The sequence below is a fragment of the Natator depressus genome, chromosome 3 (assembly GCF_965152275.1).
Source record: "Natator depressus isolate rNatDep1 chromosome 3, rNatDep2.hap1, whole genome shotgun sequence".
NCBI lineage: Eukaryota > Metazoa > Chordata > Testudines > Cheloniidae > Natator > Natator depressus.
The window spans coordinates 23,318,103-23,336,944 of record NC_134236.1 but is presented as its reverse complement, the minus strand read 5'-3'; the positions used below and the strand labels follow the sequence as shown (position 1 = coordinate 23,336,944).

The window sequence follows — 18,842 nt, the reverse complement described above, 5'->3', positions numbered from 1 at the left end:
TATGGTGTCTTTGCATTGGGTATTTTGACACAGTATCACATGGCAACCTCCTGTCAGATTGCTGCCCACTATCACTCCCAGTCACTTCTGGTACTCCTGCTTTCCAGATACCCGCCTCCTTCCACTAAGTATGTGTGTTTAGGCTTTTTTTTCCTCTTTCACAGATGTACTTTATTAGCCTGCATTTTTCCAGGCTGAATCGTATTTCATTGTTTGCTGCCTGCATTTCCAGCCTTTTCTATTACGTCACTGTCCTCACTGGCATTTGCAGTGCCTTCCCTTTCAGTATCATCTCTACTTCTGGATAACGATCTGAAATACCACCAGGCCTTAGCAGAGCTTCCTTCAGTACACTCTAGTGATCATCTGCCAACCCATTTCCAACACAAAACAAGGGGATGTTCAATGACATTAAACGGTGGAAAATTCAAAACCAATCAAAGGAAATATTTTTCACACAATGTGTGATTAAACTGTAGAACTCGTTGCCACAGGAAGTTGTTGAGGCCAAGAATTTAACAAGCTTCAAAAAGGATTGGATGTTTCTATGGATATCAAAGAACATCCAGTGATATCGTAATTAACGGCAACAACAATTTTGGAAGGGATATTAAAACTGGTGCTTCAGGGCACAAGCCAGTCTCTAACTATTAGGGTATGTCTATACAGGGAGCGTCTCAGAGCCTGGCTCAACAGATGTGGGCTTGCGAAGCGCTGAAGACAGCTGTGTAGACGCTACAGCTCGGGCCACCCAGGGTCCGAAGCCCACCTCTGGCTTCAGAGTCCCAGCTCCAGCCCAAACATCTACACAGCTATTTTTAGCACCTTGGTGTGAGTCCGAGTCTGCCGACCCAGGCTCCAAGGCTCGCCACTGTGGGCTATGTAGACAAACCCTTTGAGATCTATGCTGAGGGGAGGATTATCCCACACCTGCTTCCATGGCCTTCTTGCAGCTTCCTCAGATGCACCTGGTCTTTGCTAGAGGCAAGATACTCGACTAGATGGACCCTTGGTCTGATCCAGTCTGGCAATTTCCCTGTTCCTAGCAACTCAATGCTGTACCAGTCAGCATGAGAAATTCACATTCATCCATGACCAACCCACTCTGAACTAATTTGTCAGCAATATCTTGTGAGGCATTGTATGTTCCACCAACCTAGACAAAATGAGAGTCCCCGTCTTTCCTGGGCCAGTCTACGGAGTTACAAGAGACCCAACTTGGGTGGGGGGGAAAATAATATAATTTCTATCCCACCAGGTAAAGATTTACAAGAGTGGCTAGACCTAGTTTTCTGGGTCTAAACCTATTGGGTCAATATGATCACTTCTTGATGTTTAGCAGCTGTTCTCTGCAGCTTAGCACAGTTTGTACAGCGCTTAGCACAATGGGGTCCTGGCCCATAACTGGGGCTCCCAGGCACTACAGTAATAGATGTATGGTATCACCTTAGAGACAGATAGTGATCAGTACTGACTGAACGGCCTTCTGCAGAAGCCAGTAGGAACTAGGGAGAGGGGAAGGGCTGACATGAAGTGGAGGATAATTGATTGTGTATGGTGGGAGGAGCTACTTCATTCATATGTATTATTTTTTGTATTAAAGTAGTGTACAAGGGCACCAATCACGATCAGGGCCCCATAGTCCTAAGGTGCTGGCAGTACTACGTACATGGAAGTCTGCAATGATACATTCCTATTCAAGTCTAATGTCATAAAGGGGATGCCCGCAGAGCCCTCTCAAAAGTTCTTAGCCTCCCTTACTAAGGTTGACTGACCACGTGATCATTTCATAATACCAGATTGTTGCAAACTCTACAAGAAATATGTTTCAATAACTAAGTTCTTGAAAGTGTACTTCCCAACATCTGGCATATTTAAAGGTAGAATGAACAATATGCTAGAAAATGTACAAAAGTGGAAAATCCTGCAATGGCTTGGAGATGGACTGGGTCTTATTGTAATTATGAATTCTTTGTATTCAGAGTGTGTGCAGAGGCGCCAACCAGGATTCTGGCCCCACTGTGCTAAATCCAATCTCTGCCCCAAAGAGTTTACAGTTTGTCTCTGGATTCCATAACTGTGTAACACCAAGTTGCTCATAAGCACTGGATTGTTGGCCACACTTTCCCTGAGAAAGAAAAAAAAAGATTAGAGTCCGAAGTATGAAAATTATTTCCAAAGGGGTGGAAACAAAAGACCCCTTGCTCATTTGTACTTTGTAGCTTATCTGCATATTACCGTTTGCTTGTCTCTTAAACGTCCTCTCACTACTGAGACAGTATTAGCCAAATTACAATGTAATTAATCAAATTTAGGTTGAGTTTCCATGTCAAATTGAAATGACCTGCAAGGAGTAGATTTAGCCTTTGAAAATATGTTTTCCTCGGGGAATGTACTACCATCTGGTCACATTTTTTCCTGGTAAGTTGCCCATCTTATTGTAAGGTTCTTCAGAGGAGTGTAACACTAGTTTCCTTTCCAGTTTATCCTTTGCTCCCAAGGAAGCAATCTCTGTCATTCCTTAGAAAAGCTCAGAACACAGTGGTAAGAAATAATAATACCAAACAGCAGTGTAATTTCCTAAGGGGAAAACATATTTTCTATCTGTAATTATTGCCAACAGCAATCTTGGAAATTTTGTATAATTTACTGTTTAAAGCATCAAACAGAAGGAACTGTTTAGTACCAGGGATGACTGAAGTAGGAATGTGAGAAAAAAATAAAAGTAAAAACAAAATGTTGATGTTTGGAGATTTACATGATGTAAACGTTTGCTTTGGCTTCCTTGCTGGTTTACACATGGGTCTCAAATGAAACCAGTTTAATTAGTGTAGAATAATAATAACAATAACCCCCCCAACCCGCATAATAACTGCATTTAATATAAACGTCTTCTCCAATCTGCTCGATATTAAAGTTACAGCAAGACCACAACTGTACCCGAAAGTTAGCCGGGAGCACTCGAAAAAAGCACAGCAGGGCTGAAGGCAACAACAAACAAAACATTATTCAACAACTATATCCAGGTGCTTTAACAAACAATGGATGCCTTGTCAGGGAGCGAGAAAAAAATTCATTTGCTTTGTGCATTGCGGCATGCACCGCCTGTGTGGGGTGTGTGACGGAAATTGAAATATCTCTGCTCTTATGCCTGCTCTGAGTTACTTGGATTCAACTCCCATTGACTTCAACTGATGGAGAGATCTGAGTCTTAACCAATCAAACTCACCTCCAGTTCAAACTCTCGCATACTCTGCAAGACGGCCCTGATGATGGAAATTCTGGTAGAGGGTCCAGGTTTTAATAGTGGAAAGCAACTACAACCTCACTTTCTGTGTAGGAAGGACACAGAAAGGACCTCAAAAGGCGGTAGGGCTGGCTACAAAGTAGGATGGGCATAGTGTGTTCTAATTTAGCAGCTCCATGCAGAGGCTCCTGCCAGCGCTCTGATGGGAATCAAGGCCCCATTCTACCCAACTATTTCAGCATGTGAGTAGCTCCATTGAAGTCAATCTCAATGCTTTTGTGGATCACGGCCTAAAGTTCACCCTTCCTCATGATGGACCATGATGGAGGGCAGCACTTGGACCACCATTTGCTTTCAGAGGAGGTGAATTCCCACTCAGGCACAGTGGATTTAATTAGCATGGGAAAGTGAACCTACACCTCCCTGAGTCAGCTTGGGCTGATTTCACTCCCATGTTCTGTAGCGTTGAACCCCCACCCCCGATCGCCTTACATACAACACAATTCTAGTGACGGCTTGGTACTGCTGTCTTCAAATACCTGTTCACCTGATCGTTGCAATTAGCAGTAACTGAAATCACCCTTCCAAAACTACACTCATGACATATGGCAAGGCTGGCTTAAATACTCTTTTAACGTGTCACTAGAGGTACATCTAGACTAGAATCTGGGGACCTGTTGCAATTATCCAGTATTTAACTCGAGTAAGGTAGCGCCTTTATAAATGCTCATCCAGATACTCCCACAAATGTTTACTCCAGGACACAGGTGTTTGTGGTTTACCCCTGAGTGTTGTTAGCTTTGTTGGAACCATTTTACCCTAAAATAAGCGGTACATGTTTGTGCCCTGGAGAAAACATTTGTGGAGTGTCTACTGTCAAAGCTGTTACCTAAAGCTGTTACAAAGCCATTATCTAAATCAAGTTAATTGCCAATTAATTAACTCAAGTTACAACATGACCACAAACTCTATTTTAGACGTATCCTCGTGGAACTGAGAGAGGCACAGGAAAAGGCCTGTTCCAAAGCCTGTTGAAATCAATGTGAGTTTCTCCACTGAATTCAGTGGGCTTTGGGTCAGGTTCAAAATGAACAAAGCCCCACTATGCAGATGACTGTCACTACTGCTACTGTCTAACATACAAAGTGACCACAGCTGCTAGCAATTAACCAGCAGATACCTATTTTCAGCACCTCCTCCATGCTGCAGGTTTTTCTTCTCCCACTTCCAGTCTGTTAGCAGTGTATCGCCCGACTCATCACAAGTTTGTCAAATTAACTCAGCTCCCAGGGATGACACCCAAGCAAGGGTGAATACACAAACCCCCAAACAAATCCCAAACTGTGCTGTGTACTTCTTGGACATTATCAACAGGCCCATTCTCAAAACATTCAAGACCTATGAGTAATATTTATGATGGGAATAAAACTGACAGTATTATATATATATATATATATATATATATATATATATATATATGCACAGGACATCTGTTGGAAAATAAAAGCTTTTACAAGTAATAAAATGCCCTTGTTAAACTTTTATCTCTCTTTCTTTTGGAAGTGGGGTACATTTAGAAAGCAGAGTGACTTAAAAAAATAAATAGGACTGTAAATATATAAAAGTCATTCACCTTCCTCCAATAACTTAATATGAGCATCCTATTCCTAAATTGGGGAAACTTTAGTTCACTCACAGAGAGAATAAAGCAGATGTGGGATTTTTCCGTCCGTGTTTAAGTGCTGTCTTGGGAAGGTGAGTTGTCTGACAACATTAAGCAAACATTTTAGTCAGGCATCGCACAGGAAAATAAACAGTAGCAGAGGAAGCATGAAAATATGAAAGGCTGTTATTCTTTGGCCCCTTTTCCTGGAAGGCAGGTGATAAAATATTACTGTATTTCCACAGGTAAGGAAACACTCTCTTAAGTGCCTCGCAAAAATACATATTACAATAATAATTTAAAATGTCATGCCGTATGAGACTCAGCTGTGGTAGCACAGAAGGGCTGGTGGAAGCTCTGTGACTGCAGGAGCAAAGGAGAATAGGATTTGCCGTTCTGGGTCAGCCCAGTGGACCACCTAGTCCAGTGTCCTGTCTCTTGACAGTATTCGGTAGCAGCAGATTTAGGGGAAAAGTTTAAGACACCTTGCAGTAGGCAGGTATGGAATAACCTGCTCCTAAGGAAAGTTCTTTCCTAACTCCCATTAGTCAGAAGGTAAGAAGAGAGGGAGATCAGATACTGTGCCACTCTGAGACTTTCCTGTCCCATTTGTCTAGCATCAGCTCCAACACTACACTAAGATCTGTGGCATGCAGAGTACATGTAGTTATATACAGAAGCAAAAGGCAGGCTGCGTCCACACTGTGGTGTGTGCTACACACAGCAGTGAAAGACTGGCAGGTCCCCACTGCCAGAGCCTTTCCCTAATTGCCTCCCTCTACCAGGGCCTTTCCCTACGCTAGCTGGATGTGCAGTGTCTGTACTCTACACACCATCGTAAGTGTAGACCTGCCCTTAGAGAAACCTGAGGGTTGCCACGGTGGCTAGCACTTGCGTGAGTGCACTAGGGTGGAAGGGAAAGAGGGAGGAGACCTCTCTCCATGGCCACACTGGTTCCTACTGTACAGCTGTAACAATCTGGTTCATGCTATACAGATGTAACTTTCTAATCATGCAGGCAAGATGCTGATTTCACTGACTTGACATGTAACTAAATTTTACCTTTAAAATTCAGAATCTCTGGCTATCAAGGCAAATGCAAATTTTGGAAAGGTTTCTCCATTATAATACTGGAATGGGTTATTTAAGGCTTACAGTATTATCCGAAGAAACTGCCCTGCTGTGTGACCTTGGGTGACTCACTGTACTTCTCTGTGCTTCTGATTCCCCTCCTTATTCTTTGTCTTGTCTGTTTGTGGCCAGGATGGTTTCTTATTATGTGTCCGTACGGAGCCTAGCACAATCAGACCTTGATCGTGATCGGGGCTCTAGGCCCTAATGTAATGAATAATAACACCATCACCACCACCACCACCATCATCACAGGAAAACTATTTCCTTGAATAAAGGTGAAAGGCATTAGCAGAACACGGCAGCCAACACCCTTGTAACTGTACAGAGGATTTTAGTTTCCAGACTGTTACGGGCAGATCAGTGCACTTCAGTGTAGCGGTGCCCATTTACAAGCTAATGATTTTGCCCGTAATCTTTTAGGAGTTAAGACTGTCATTTCAATGCAAGCAAATACATTCTGTAAATGCTACTGTCTTCATTTTAAAGCAAAGGTAAAGCCTCAAAGTAATATAATTTAGGTGCCTAATTTTAGGTTCCTGAGTCTGAAAACTGTCATTGAGAATTGCAGGGGAAAGTATTTGTATTTCATCACGTAAAATGACAGACTTGTAAATGAACGGCCTAATATACTTTCTAAAACATTTAAAATTAATAAAAGGTCTGGGGAAGGTGGGTGTTAAATCGTTTTGAATAGTTTTCACAATGCTCTTGTGTGGTAGGCTGAACTGGATGCTGTCATTCAATTAGCACTTCTGTAATGTTTTAATTTCAAAATGCTCCAACATTACCAGCAAGGAAGCTTCCCATTTTATATATAAGGAAACTGAGGCAGAGAGGGGAAATGACTCCTTCAGGTAAGACAGCAAGTCAGTGGCAGAGCTGCAGTTAGAACCCAGGAGTCCTGATAGCTAATCCTCTCTAACCACTAAATGTTCTGCTTTCCTAACTGGCAATAAAGGTAAAGCTTTCCCGAATAATCACAACATGTTGTTTTCTGCTGAATGCAACAAAATGAACCATCTGTAGATAATATGCCATTATTTAATGTCTCTTTGTTTTAAAGGGAGAGATGGATCAAAAACAAAACCTGGGATCTGAGCATTCCCAAACTTTCCCAGATCCAGACTCAAACGTCCCAATTGTCCCCAGAGGTAAAATTCTCAAAACAACCTAATTGCCTAACTACCTTCAAGTGCCTAAGGGCATGGCTACACTGGAAACTTCAAAGTGCTGTCACAGAAGCGCTCCTGCGGGAGTGCTTTGAAGTGCGAGTGTGGTCGCGCTCCTGGTCATCCACCTCCACGAGGGGATTAGCTCCGAGTGCTGGGAGTGCGCCTCCCAGCGCTTGGATACTGTCTACACTAGCGCTTTAAAGCGCACTGACGTGCTGCACTCAGGGGGGTGATTTTTCACCCCCCTCAGCCAGCAAGTTAGAGCGCTATAAAATATAAGTGTAGCCAAGCCCTACGACACTTTTGACAAATTTTACCTTCTAATGAGCCAAACCCAAATCCCGGATCCAGAAAGCTCCAAACTTCGGAGAAGTTTTGATTTGGATCTAAACTCTGTGGCTTAGCATATTTCGATGTCATTTTATATCCTCTCACAGCCCTCTAGAATATAGTGAAAGGAAGATTATTGTCTCCACTCTTCATTTTTATGATGTTTTAAAACAATTTCAAATGCTGTTTTCCAAGTTATGATTTTTTCACTCCTCCCCATCCTTTCCAAACCCCATAAAGCAAACTATCCCCTCCCCAGATTTTAGCTACTCCCCTGGCCTGTAAACAGGTTAAACAAACAGGGAGATTCCTCAAGAGAAGTCACAGGTTCAAGATCACAAAGGATGACCGGGCATATGGGCCATTTGGAGGTTTTTCTTCCTATTGTGCTTATCTGTATCTTTGCTGTCATCCAGACGTTAACCTCTGACCTACAAGCCTGCCTCTCTAAAAAGCCTTGCAGTGTTTACCCATTATGTAATGTCTGTGCTTTTGTGGAAATTTTACAGAAACAAATGGAGGAAGTTTGCCAGTCAAACTAGTGGACAATAAATCCTGTCCCATGTAGATAGAGTGGTTTACTGTCACCATAAACCCCATACTTCCATGTCACAGAAGAAATGTTTTCAGATTTCAAAACATTAAAGTGACATAAATGTTCCAGTACTGAAGAAAAAGGCAAGTTTTATATTATCATTATTTTTATTAGATAGGAGAATTTAAAAATTAATTTTTACTTGCTAACCTAATGATTGTCTATGTTTCAGATAATGGCAAGGCCAATAAAGTCCCATACTTAGTACTGTAACATTTTTTCTGTCTCTTCATTAGTGCAGGTCTGAAACACTTGGTTCCAAATCCTAAAATGAGTTTGCAGTTTATAACATTTTCGCTTCAAATGCCTTTCCTCAAAAATACTTCATTGTAAGTCTCTGATTATTTGGAGTCAGTCTTTAGCAAACTGCTTTCAGGATTGTAGATTGCATCTTTATAGGTACATTATTTTGTTATCTTGTTCTCCCACCCTCCCTCTGCCCATTTGTCTGTTTGTCCTCTTGCTGTCTCCTGTCTGCACGTACATTGTAAGCGCCCTGGGGCGGGGACTATCGTTTTGTTATCCCTATTTGTCAGTACAATGCCTAACACAATGGGGTCCTGATCTTTGAGTGGGGTTCCTAAATAATAAATAAATAAATAGTAACAACAGCAGCAACAACATGTTGTTTTAGATCACATGTAGAAGCAAATATATTTTCAATCAGTAGTGGGGTGGGCAAAAAGAAACGCAATCTTCCTGTCTTCATATACTCCTCTTTTTGGTTGACTCTCCTCATTAAGGACCTCTTTCTGCTCCCTCTGAAAGGAGATTTACTCCTGACTTTAGTGAAAACAGGATCGGAACTCAAAGTCTTGTTATAATTAAGTTTTATAAATCTCATTTCCTTTCAGCGGAGAGAAAACACATTGTTGTGACTAAGCTTTGGATGTGGTAACAAATCCCTGGCAGGTTAGTTTGTTTTAATGGACACATTACTTTTAAGGAAACTTTTACCATTTTTTCTTGCCCTTAATCATAGCTTTTATTGCAATTGCAGTAATTCAACAGATGTACGTGCCAAAGGTAATATGTGTATTTTTAATGAGTCGACACAAACTTCCTGGAGAGGAGAAACAAATTCATTTTCAGAACATTTTTGAATCATATTTAATAGCTATTAAAAGGACAGGGGAGTCGATCAGAACAACATTTATGACAGTTTCATATGCTACACTAGTTTACAGATGAGTAGTTACATACAACAGGATTTAAATAGGCCAGATTGCTGAGCTAAATATTTTTTTGCTGAACTGATGACCAAGCTATGGTCCTTTTTTCTTTCCTGCTTGTGAACCTACAAAAAAGACCTACGGGTTTGATCCTGTAAAACCGAACTTGTTCGGGTAGCGGTAACCTATGCGTGTAGTTCCTTTGAAGTCAGTGGGCCACATAGTGCCATCAGTTTCCAAACTGCTGAAATCAATGGGGAATTCTGCTTAAAAATGGATGGCGTGATGCGGCCCACTGAACAGTCACATGAGTAAGACCCACTTACGTAAGGGTTTGCAAGACTGGCTTCAGAGGACCACACCCACAGCTGGTTTAAATCAATAAAGTGAACGGAGTGACACCAATTTTACACCAGCTGACGAGCATGTCTTAAAGCTATAAGGTTGGACATCCTTGGCTGCTTATATCTGAATCGTCTCTTTGCATGGGAAGATGTTAGATAAATTAAAGCAACTAGTGTACTTAGCACGATGTAAACTACTGTAATACAGAGATGTTCGCATCCTAGAATTGAGTTCTTGCCACGGCTGGGGTACTGAGGGAAGGAACACAAAAATATACTGTGATCTTATATTTACTTCCTATGCTGATAATAACTCCTGTAAAAGATGACATGCCCCTTACCTAGAGAACAATGTTTAGTAACTCTGAGCCTAATTCTGTGAGGTTCCAAGTACTGTACTCCCATTCCCCTATAACTTGATTTATTTAACTGCTTACTTGGGACTATATATTACAATTTGTTGTTGAGGACAATGCATTTAGCACTGTCCAGAACAGACAACAAAGACATTCCCTGTCCGAACACTTTACGATCTAAGGCCGTGATCCTGCGAATGATGATCGAGTGCAGACTCTTCCACCTGCACAGAGTTGCACTGCAGTGGGACTCGGTCTACCCTGGTACAGCTCTTTGCAGCACTGGGGTCTAAACAATCTCTTAGAAGGCAAGCCACACTGGGAAGTCTAGGTGTCAGATAAGAATGTCTCTAAAAGATTACTATAACAAAATCAAAATTCACTTCTTTTGATCACCGCATGTCAGCTTTTATATCAAAGTGTTTTCAAGCGTTAATGTATTGAAATAATGTGGAAAACACCACAATATGCTTTGATTTTCATTTTGGAATTCTCAGCAGAATTTGGGTGAATAATTCCCTACCTGAAATCTGCTTTTGTCCACAGAAGATGTATAAAGTTTATATATGCATTTTATTTTATTTTATAGTATGCCACAACATATGAAGAATTTTGATTTTCTGTCTTTCTTTGGAGAATTTTAAAATTCATATGTGTAAAGCATCAAAGAAATTCCTCATGGGTGTAAAGTTACTTATGTGTGTAAATGTCAGCAGGATTTTCTTTTCTGCATTTAATAGCACCCCGTTAAGGACTTTGTAATGTTAATTACAGCCAGAAAGAAAAAAATTGACCATTAGTGTCAAATGTCCAAATGTTCATTGTCCAAACTGCGTGAAGTGAAAAAAGTAAACAAAAACTCAAAAGGTGTAAAGTAAATTATATTTTAAAATGCATTCTTTTTAATAATGTATGGTGTTAATAGTACAGGTAAAGATATTCTTTTAAAATATATTTTGGGTAAAATATAATGTTTAACCTAACAGTCTCCGTTTAAGAAAATAATTTTTCAAGACATCCAAACACTTCATTCACTCCCCGGTTCTGAAAAGGTCCTTAAAACTCCAAATATTGTGGATCATTTTATAGATCAATTCAGAGCACTGTTTTATGACCAGGTTCAAATTTCCCTGTATCCTGTCCAGAATTCTTAACTTGAGAAGAGAAAAGGACTTCAGGACACATACAAATCCTGCCTCTCTTTAAAATTTGTTCAGAGATTTGTTCCTGTTTTAACATCAAGTTCATTTGATGCCCTATACAGCATGCTAGGTCACTTGTTTGTTGAAGCAGTTGGATAAAAAGTAGATATAGTAAAAAAAAATATTCTGCTCACCAACACAATCCACACTGAAGAGATTTAGGGAGGTAACTATTGAAGCTTCATCAGGACATTTCAATCCTCGCAGCACAAACCGCACCATGGAAGTTTTGACTCTTTCCGGGAGAAATGACAGCAGGTAGACTGGCATGTACAGAACGTACCGAAGCTTGCACAGCACAGGTGTCAGGAGCTTGCCTTGCGGGGACTGAGCCATGCGCTCTATTGTTGGAAACAGCAGCACAGAGCGGAGAACCTGTACAGAAAGAGACTGTCAGGAAAGTCCTCTAGCACCGTATCAAATTCTGGAAGAGAGATTTTTTTTTAATGAGGCTTATTTTTAAGTAAAGTGAAGCTTGTCAGATGCACTATTAACTTGCAAAGATATTTATGTGCTACATGAAATGCCAATTTTTTTGGAGGGAGCAAATAAGGGCCTGATTCTGCAAGATACTGAGAGGACTCAACTCCCATTGACTTTAGTGGGACTTGGAGGTACTCAGCATGGTGCCAGATCGGGCTCAAAGTACAATTTAGAAGTGAGTGCCCAATGCTTTGAACATAGTCAATTGTTACGTAGAGATGACGGTGATACCACAAGAGGGCAGTACACAGGAAAAGTCTTTTTTTGTGTGTCTATGCAGGTTTTTTATTCTCATAATTTTATTTGATTGTTTCCTACGGGAGAGAACTGATTTTTCAAAATCATAGCTATCACATCATGGTCTTTTCAGTGGGTAGTGCAACTACAGAAAGGTTGATCAAACCATAGTAAAGTGTGGCTATGACTACAGTTAAAACAAGATTATTATAGTTATTTATTAGTATTACCAATAAATAGCACCTAACAGCAATGGTCATGGCCCAGGACTCCACTGTAGAATGTTGCATAATACAGGCCACAATATTGTACTGTAACATATGTATCTTTAAGCTGCATGGTGATTTTAGCTCATAGGGACTGAAAACACTCTGATCTCAAACTAAAGAGAAAAAATAATATGAACCAACCATTAAGTGGAAACATTTAACTTATGCCTATTTTTAAATTCTATTTTATTGAGGAGATTGTATAAATATTCTTAGAGAATATATGATAGAAATCTATTATGAGATGTTACTCCCTCTACAAGTGCCTTGGACTATCACACGAGCTTTCATTTAGGAAATACCTGTAAAGATACACAGTTGCAATAGCTGGTAGTAGTATGAACAAGGCAGACTAAGCCAAAGATATTATGGCCATTAAAGTGCTAGGTAATTAGGAGACTTGCTGTGTTTCACAACGTATTCTGCATAAATGCAGAAGAGGCAAACAGTTACTTCTGCCCAGTTATCAGACTGTCCAGCTTTCCAAGGATTCTTTTAATTATTCCACATATTGTATGATTTAGGCTGGGATTTTGCTTTTAAATTAATTATCTTCCCAGTCTATTAGACCTAGATCCTGCAAACTGCTCTGCAAGGGCGGATGCCTAGCCTACGTGGAGACCCACTGACTTCATTTATGGCTTGGTGGTCCAGCCATGCAGAGTAACTTGCAGGATCAGGGCCTTATAAGGTAACAAAAGAAATATGGAAAATGCCAGTAATAGCTTACAATATATTTTCTCTACTATATTTAAGATAGGACTTTGAAAGGGTTATTTATGTCGAAGGCACAAACATTTTAAGACTCCCTACACTTTTTCAGCTGAGACTACCTTGATTTCAGACAAAGGAAAATATATTCTCAGTGAAAAATCAATCCTGGGCCTCTTTTTATTAAAGGCAACCAACAGCTGGCGTATAGGAATGCAACTTGTACTAAATTATGTGGTAGTTTTGTGATATTTCAGCTAGGCGCTGAACTCAAACTCTTGTGATCTAAAGCAGATTTGACCCATGTTCTCAGCCACACATTAATCCTATGCCATTACAGTTTATAGATACAGGATTAGCTGCTTTGAGAGAAGTTGCTAAAGCTTAGACACAAGAGAAGGAAAAACCTAGAAAGCAGTTATGTCCCTTTCTCTCCTGTACTGTGCTGCTACTGATATATATATTTTTAAAAAATTGTACTGTATCAAGTTTAAAAGATGGAGCTATGAGGTATTTAAGGGCACATTTCTTTTTCTTTTTGTGTGTGTTCTGCACATAATACAAAGAGAGCTTTAAAATATATGTATTTCTCAACCACTCATCAACTGTTCATTAGCTCTCTGCTAGCATCCAGAATCCCAGATTTGTTTAAAGGCACAGTTCAATTTTAACTTACTTGCAGATAACATGAGGATAAAACTGACAAAAATATAAATGATGATTTAAATTCTTATTGTGTTGGTACAAATATTCATAGGAGTAATATGCTGCTTCTGTTCCACGCAGATTCTGCATTGGAGTATACATTTACCTTTATTTTGAATGTATACTTACTGCAACTAATCAGAATGCAAATATCTAACATCTACTATGCTTATGATATTTTAAAGTGTCAAGAACACATCTCACACTATATACAGAATACTACATTTACACAAGTAGAATCTACTTAGAAGAAAAGATATAAATACTTTTTATGCTACTAAAATAACTAAATAACTGAAAAATAACTGTTTCAACACTAGAAATGACACATGCACTTGCAAATTAAAAGTAAGTTATGTGAAATTTTAAATACAGATTTTTCTATCTGTTTTTGTTCCCAGCCAGCCTGCTGTATGCGTTCACCATCAACTTCTCACTTAAATAGCTAAGGCTCAAAGACCTGGATGGTTCAACGGATTGGTAGTAGGATGCAGATCCTTTCACCTTCTGGTGTCCAACATAAATCTTGATAGCAACTGCAAGTTTTTGCCATCTGTCAGCTCTTTCATGGTATATATGAAATGGACAGATTTCCTAGTCCAGTTCCTAATTGAGTGGTGTGCATATCACTAATAGAAGCAACTGGCAACCTTGCTGGTAGCATGAACTGGGAGGCCAAGGAATGAACTGGCATAGAACCTGATTATATTTCACCATATGTCCCTCCAAAACAGATTGACATTAGCAGGGAAGTGTGGGGAGGTTTCCACTGCCATTGCCTATGAGATCTGGTGTTTAATACTATCAGTCCATAGCTTTTCAAGTACATGTATGTCACATTCCAGGAAGCAATCCAGACCAGTGAGAGGTTATGTCACCACCTGTCCTGTAGCCCTGGGTGCCTGATAATGCTTTGCTGTGGTATATCCCAAGCTGGGACACTCACAAACAGCCAGACTGCATGCTGGTCACACCCTGAGTGTCTGTGTATAGCTACAGTCCTGGCCCAGCAGTTCTGACCCCAGAACCTGTTAGCAACACTCCAGTCATACTCTTACTTCCACCAGCCTGGATTACTACTTACAAGGTGGCCACAACACACTCCCAACCCCAAATTTTCTCCAAAAATATGTGTTCTTCACTATCCAGCCTTCTTCTGGGCTGTTCAGATATTAAAGATCTGTTGTCTCTCTAAAGGGTCAATATTCAACAGCTCGCTACTTTAACTGGAGTTCCCAAACAGTTCAGTTTAAACACAACACAGGATTGGTTTAGATTAAAATATGAAACAAGTTTATTAACAAAAGAAGATAGGATGTTAAGTGAATTCAAGTATCAGATATTAAAGTCAGAAAGAGTAACAAGAGAAATAAAAATAAGTTTTAGCTACTACAAAGCACATTAACAAGCTTGCCTTGGTTCAAGGTAAAATCCTTACCACAGGTTCCCAGCAATACAATACGGCTGACCAAATTCTGAGGTCAGGATTTCCCCCCAAAGTCAAAGGGCTGGTTCCTTTGTCTTCTCAGGTGACTGAGTGAGAGTGAGAGATTGGGGTGTTTTTGCCCCCTCAGTTTTATAGTCCACTCACCCTTTTGAAATGCATTTTCCTGGGGTTTACCCCTAAATAAAGTTCATTCCAGCTGTGAGGACAGAGACATGGAGTCTCGTGGTGAAAGAGGTTCCATGTTGTTTGCTAGAATGCAGAGCAATCTGTTCCTGCCCAGCTTTGTTGCCAAAGAATGGACACTTGACAGGTTATTGCCAATCAACTTTGATGGCACCAGGCTAGAGCAGTGGTTCCCAAACTGGGATTTGTGAACCCTTGGGGGTTCGTGAAATGTTACAGGGTGTTCTCAGGAAAAGAATCCCTAATGGCGGACAGAGCTGTCCCTTGGGACCCCGGACAGATGGGGCCAGCAGCCTGAAGCCCCTGGACTTCCAAGAGCTAAGCAGATCAAAGCAAGCATATCTATCACACTGAGGAGATTTAAACTTCAAGACTTCTTATAAGAAATGGAAAGGGAGGTGGATATTTTTTGTGGTTTTTAAAATTAAATAGGCAGCTAGTATTGTTTTTAAAATTATCATGAAGAACAAGTTTAAGTTTTGCTGTAACCTGCGTTGTTTGCCCGGACTGCTCAAGACCTGAATGCTTGTGTAGGAGGAACTCTCTGAGCTGGCTTCTTAAATAGCTTCATGCTGTTTCACATCTGATATTCCCTGATGAAACATAGGAGCCTTGTCTTATAACAGGCTTATTCAAAGTGATACAGTACAAGCTATGAAAGTGAGATCTTGGAAGACTGCTGCCATTTTCATAATGTAATAAAAATACTGTAATGATTAATAATTAATAATAGTGTGTAATAAGCATGTCATAAAACAAATTTTATATTTCCAAGATCACTGCTTTTATAATTTATACTCAGGTAAAGGAGAAAATCCCTGAAAATATTCATTTTTAGGAGGGGGTTCGTGAGACTTGACATTTTAGTGAAAGGAGTTCACAGGCTGTTAAAGTTTGGGAACCACTGGGCTAGAGGCATCAGCTTGTCCTTTGTCTTTGAGAAACCGGTTTACCCCCCTTCCCAATTGTCTGGTAAACACTTTTTCGTCATCATTTCAGCTTATGTTCATAACTCTTAATACACATATCGTACATACATTATGCAAGGATATTGATGATCAGTGAGTTATTCATTTTAAATGATACCTCACGAGGCATGTTTTGCACAAAGAGTATTACAATAATGTGAATACAGGTGTGTGATAGAGTATGAATACAGTGATGCTATCGGTCACAATGTAATCCCTGAGCTCAGACACATGGTCAATAAGAGATTTTATAAAACAGATTATAGGGCAACTAGATATGTAAGGGCAAGAGTGACTCCTCAGGGCAGAGAACAGTAAATCTCTTTTTGATATCACACAGACAGGTTAATTTCAAGGGTTTTTTTCAGGCAGGGTCTATAAATGCCTGACTTTGAATGGTACAATTGGCTTCATGTGATCATTCAGTATAAACTGCTATCCTCAGCGTTTGGGTACTGGTCTAAAACAATGAAAACTGATCCTGCCTGTAAACTACGTATAAACAAAAACATGCTTCTCTATTGCTGTAGCTTGACTTTCCGAGAGAGTAAAATGCAAACAGTACAATCTACCTGGGAGAGGGTAAAGTGCAAACAGCTTCAAAAATTACCAGGGATGATGCCAACTTAAAAAATAAACAGAGCTGTTTGGAACCTTCATTTCACTAAGCCAAAATGTTTTATGGAGTTTCCTTACTGACAGAATTTTATCTAAAAGGTTTTTGGTCCAGAGAGAGAAACAGACAGACTCTGGGCTTGTCTGCAGTGCTAAAGAAGGTGTATTTTTTATTTTGGGTAACTAACATGCATGAGCTATCCTGAGATAAAAACCACAGTGAAAACAAGGCACTCTAGTTTTATTACAGTGTAAACTAGGCGAGGTCAATAATACCCTGCTTGGTGTTGACAGACAGTTACACTAGCTGGGTTAGTATCATACATGCATGCACATGCAAGGGCTTATTTTACTGATGTTTCTACAATTTCTAGAGGTCTGGTGAGGAGATCAGAAGTTGAGGTTGATTTTTTTTTTTTTAAACAGAGGGGTAAGTTGCACTACTGATAGGTTAACACCAGTGTTTTAAAACTTGAGTGCCACTTAACTTTAGGCACCAAAACAAGTGATATCAGAGGTGCACATTCCCCACACCTCCCATGGGAGCCAATGGGAACTAGGGATGCTCAGCTCATCTGAAATCAGGCCACTTATTTAGGTGGCAAATTCAGTCACCCAGGTAAAAATTGTACGTATGTGTGTGTGTTTTTATACATATATAAAGAAGGGAGGGCAGGGAGAAGAGTGTGAGAGCACATACACAGATACTGAAGAGATAAAAAGGGTTGTGATACTTTTTTTTTTTTTCCAAAGAAGAAACCTGACTTGCCAGAGTAGGTGAATTCTGTTCTAAGCCCATCCGGATTCATCCGTTGTGTATCTTGGCTGTAAATGGACAAGTTATCTCTGTGTATATCATTTCACAGAGATGCTGCATTTTTAAAACAGCAATGTTCTAGTCCATTGACAAAACTGTGGTTCCCATACTGTCAGAAATTGGAACTGGCTCGGAAATGACTTGCTGGCTCTCTCTATGTTAGTGACAGAATCAATGGCGGTTGCGGTTCACTTCCACTTCTAACGCAGAAATATTCTGAAGCTTGTCTGGCTCTGGCTGAAGAACCTGTTTTAAATTATTTGGGGTGTACAAACAGTTAATGTAATCACCGTTAACCATAAGAATGTAGGATGCAGATTCCATACCAGTTATGTAACTCACAGTTTACAATGAACTTAGAGATCAAATCAGCTGGCAGAAACAGGAAGCAATCCATTACTCTTTATAACTGATCCATTACAGTGACCCATGTTCAGTAAAGCGGTATCCAAGTACGATACTAAAACTCACATGCAGAATCTGCAGCCACACACCATCGATCCATATAAAAAAACATTAGCATGTAGAAATAAGGCATACTTTGAAATCACAAGACTGGAAAGAAACACAGTAAGGAAGTTTCAGAAAGCATTCTTAATAGATCACTGACTCCTTCAAGAATTTGTGGAAACCTAAGGCTGTTTGTCTGTCAAAAATAACACTTATTTTGATATATTTTAGTTCATCCCATGTATTAGTTTATTATTCCTCTGTTGCCTTGGCAGAGGAAAAGCCATTATCTGTCAGGTGAAACCTACTACATTTTTCAAAGATAACATAATGATGTACTTAACGGTAATCTACAGTCCACATTTGACTTGAGAGTGTCACATTAATCAACATTTCTTTTACTCAGCATGCAGGAACCTGCAGGCAAAATCCCTAGGGTCACAGAAATATACCCTACTTTATTAACACAGCTGTGCAGAGAAGGTATCCAAGTTAAAGCACATGACAAAACAGACATTTTCTTATGTTTCTCTCTCATCAAAGCAAGACTTTCTAGACTCACCAATTCCGTTTGCTCTCTCTGTCCATATTTTAAACACTTGCACTCTCATTTGAAATCGACACACGAGAACTGTTGAGATACTGTCATTTTCTCTGAATATAAAAAGATTTTTTATGCTCTAAATGAGTTTTCCTTGCACTGTATATTTAAAGTCAGTATTTTGCTAGTTATATTAGCTAG

The 18,842-nt window shown here is 39.9% G+C and overlaps 1 protein-coding gene across 6 annotated transcripts in view; it reads right to left on the bottom strand.

Moving 5' to 3' along the window:
• LDAH (lipid droplet associated hydrolase) overlaps window positions 1-18,842 on the bottom strand; it is a 173,454-nt gene that overhangs the window by 26,760 nt on the left and 127,852 nt on the right. For all 6 annotated transcript variants that reach the window (XM_074947530.1, XM_074947529.1, XM_074947526.1 and 3 more), the window contains one exon: window positions 11,350-11,590. In XM_074947530.1, coding sequence (XP_074803631.1) covers window positions 11,350-11,590 — 241 coding nt within the window. The remainder of the gene's footprint in view (window positions 1-11,349; window positions 11,591-18,842) is intronic.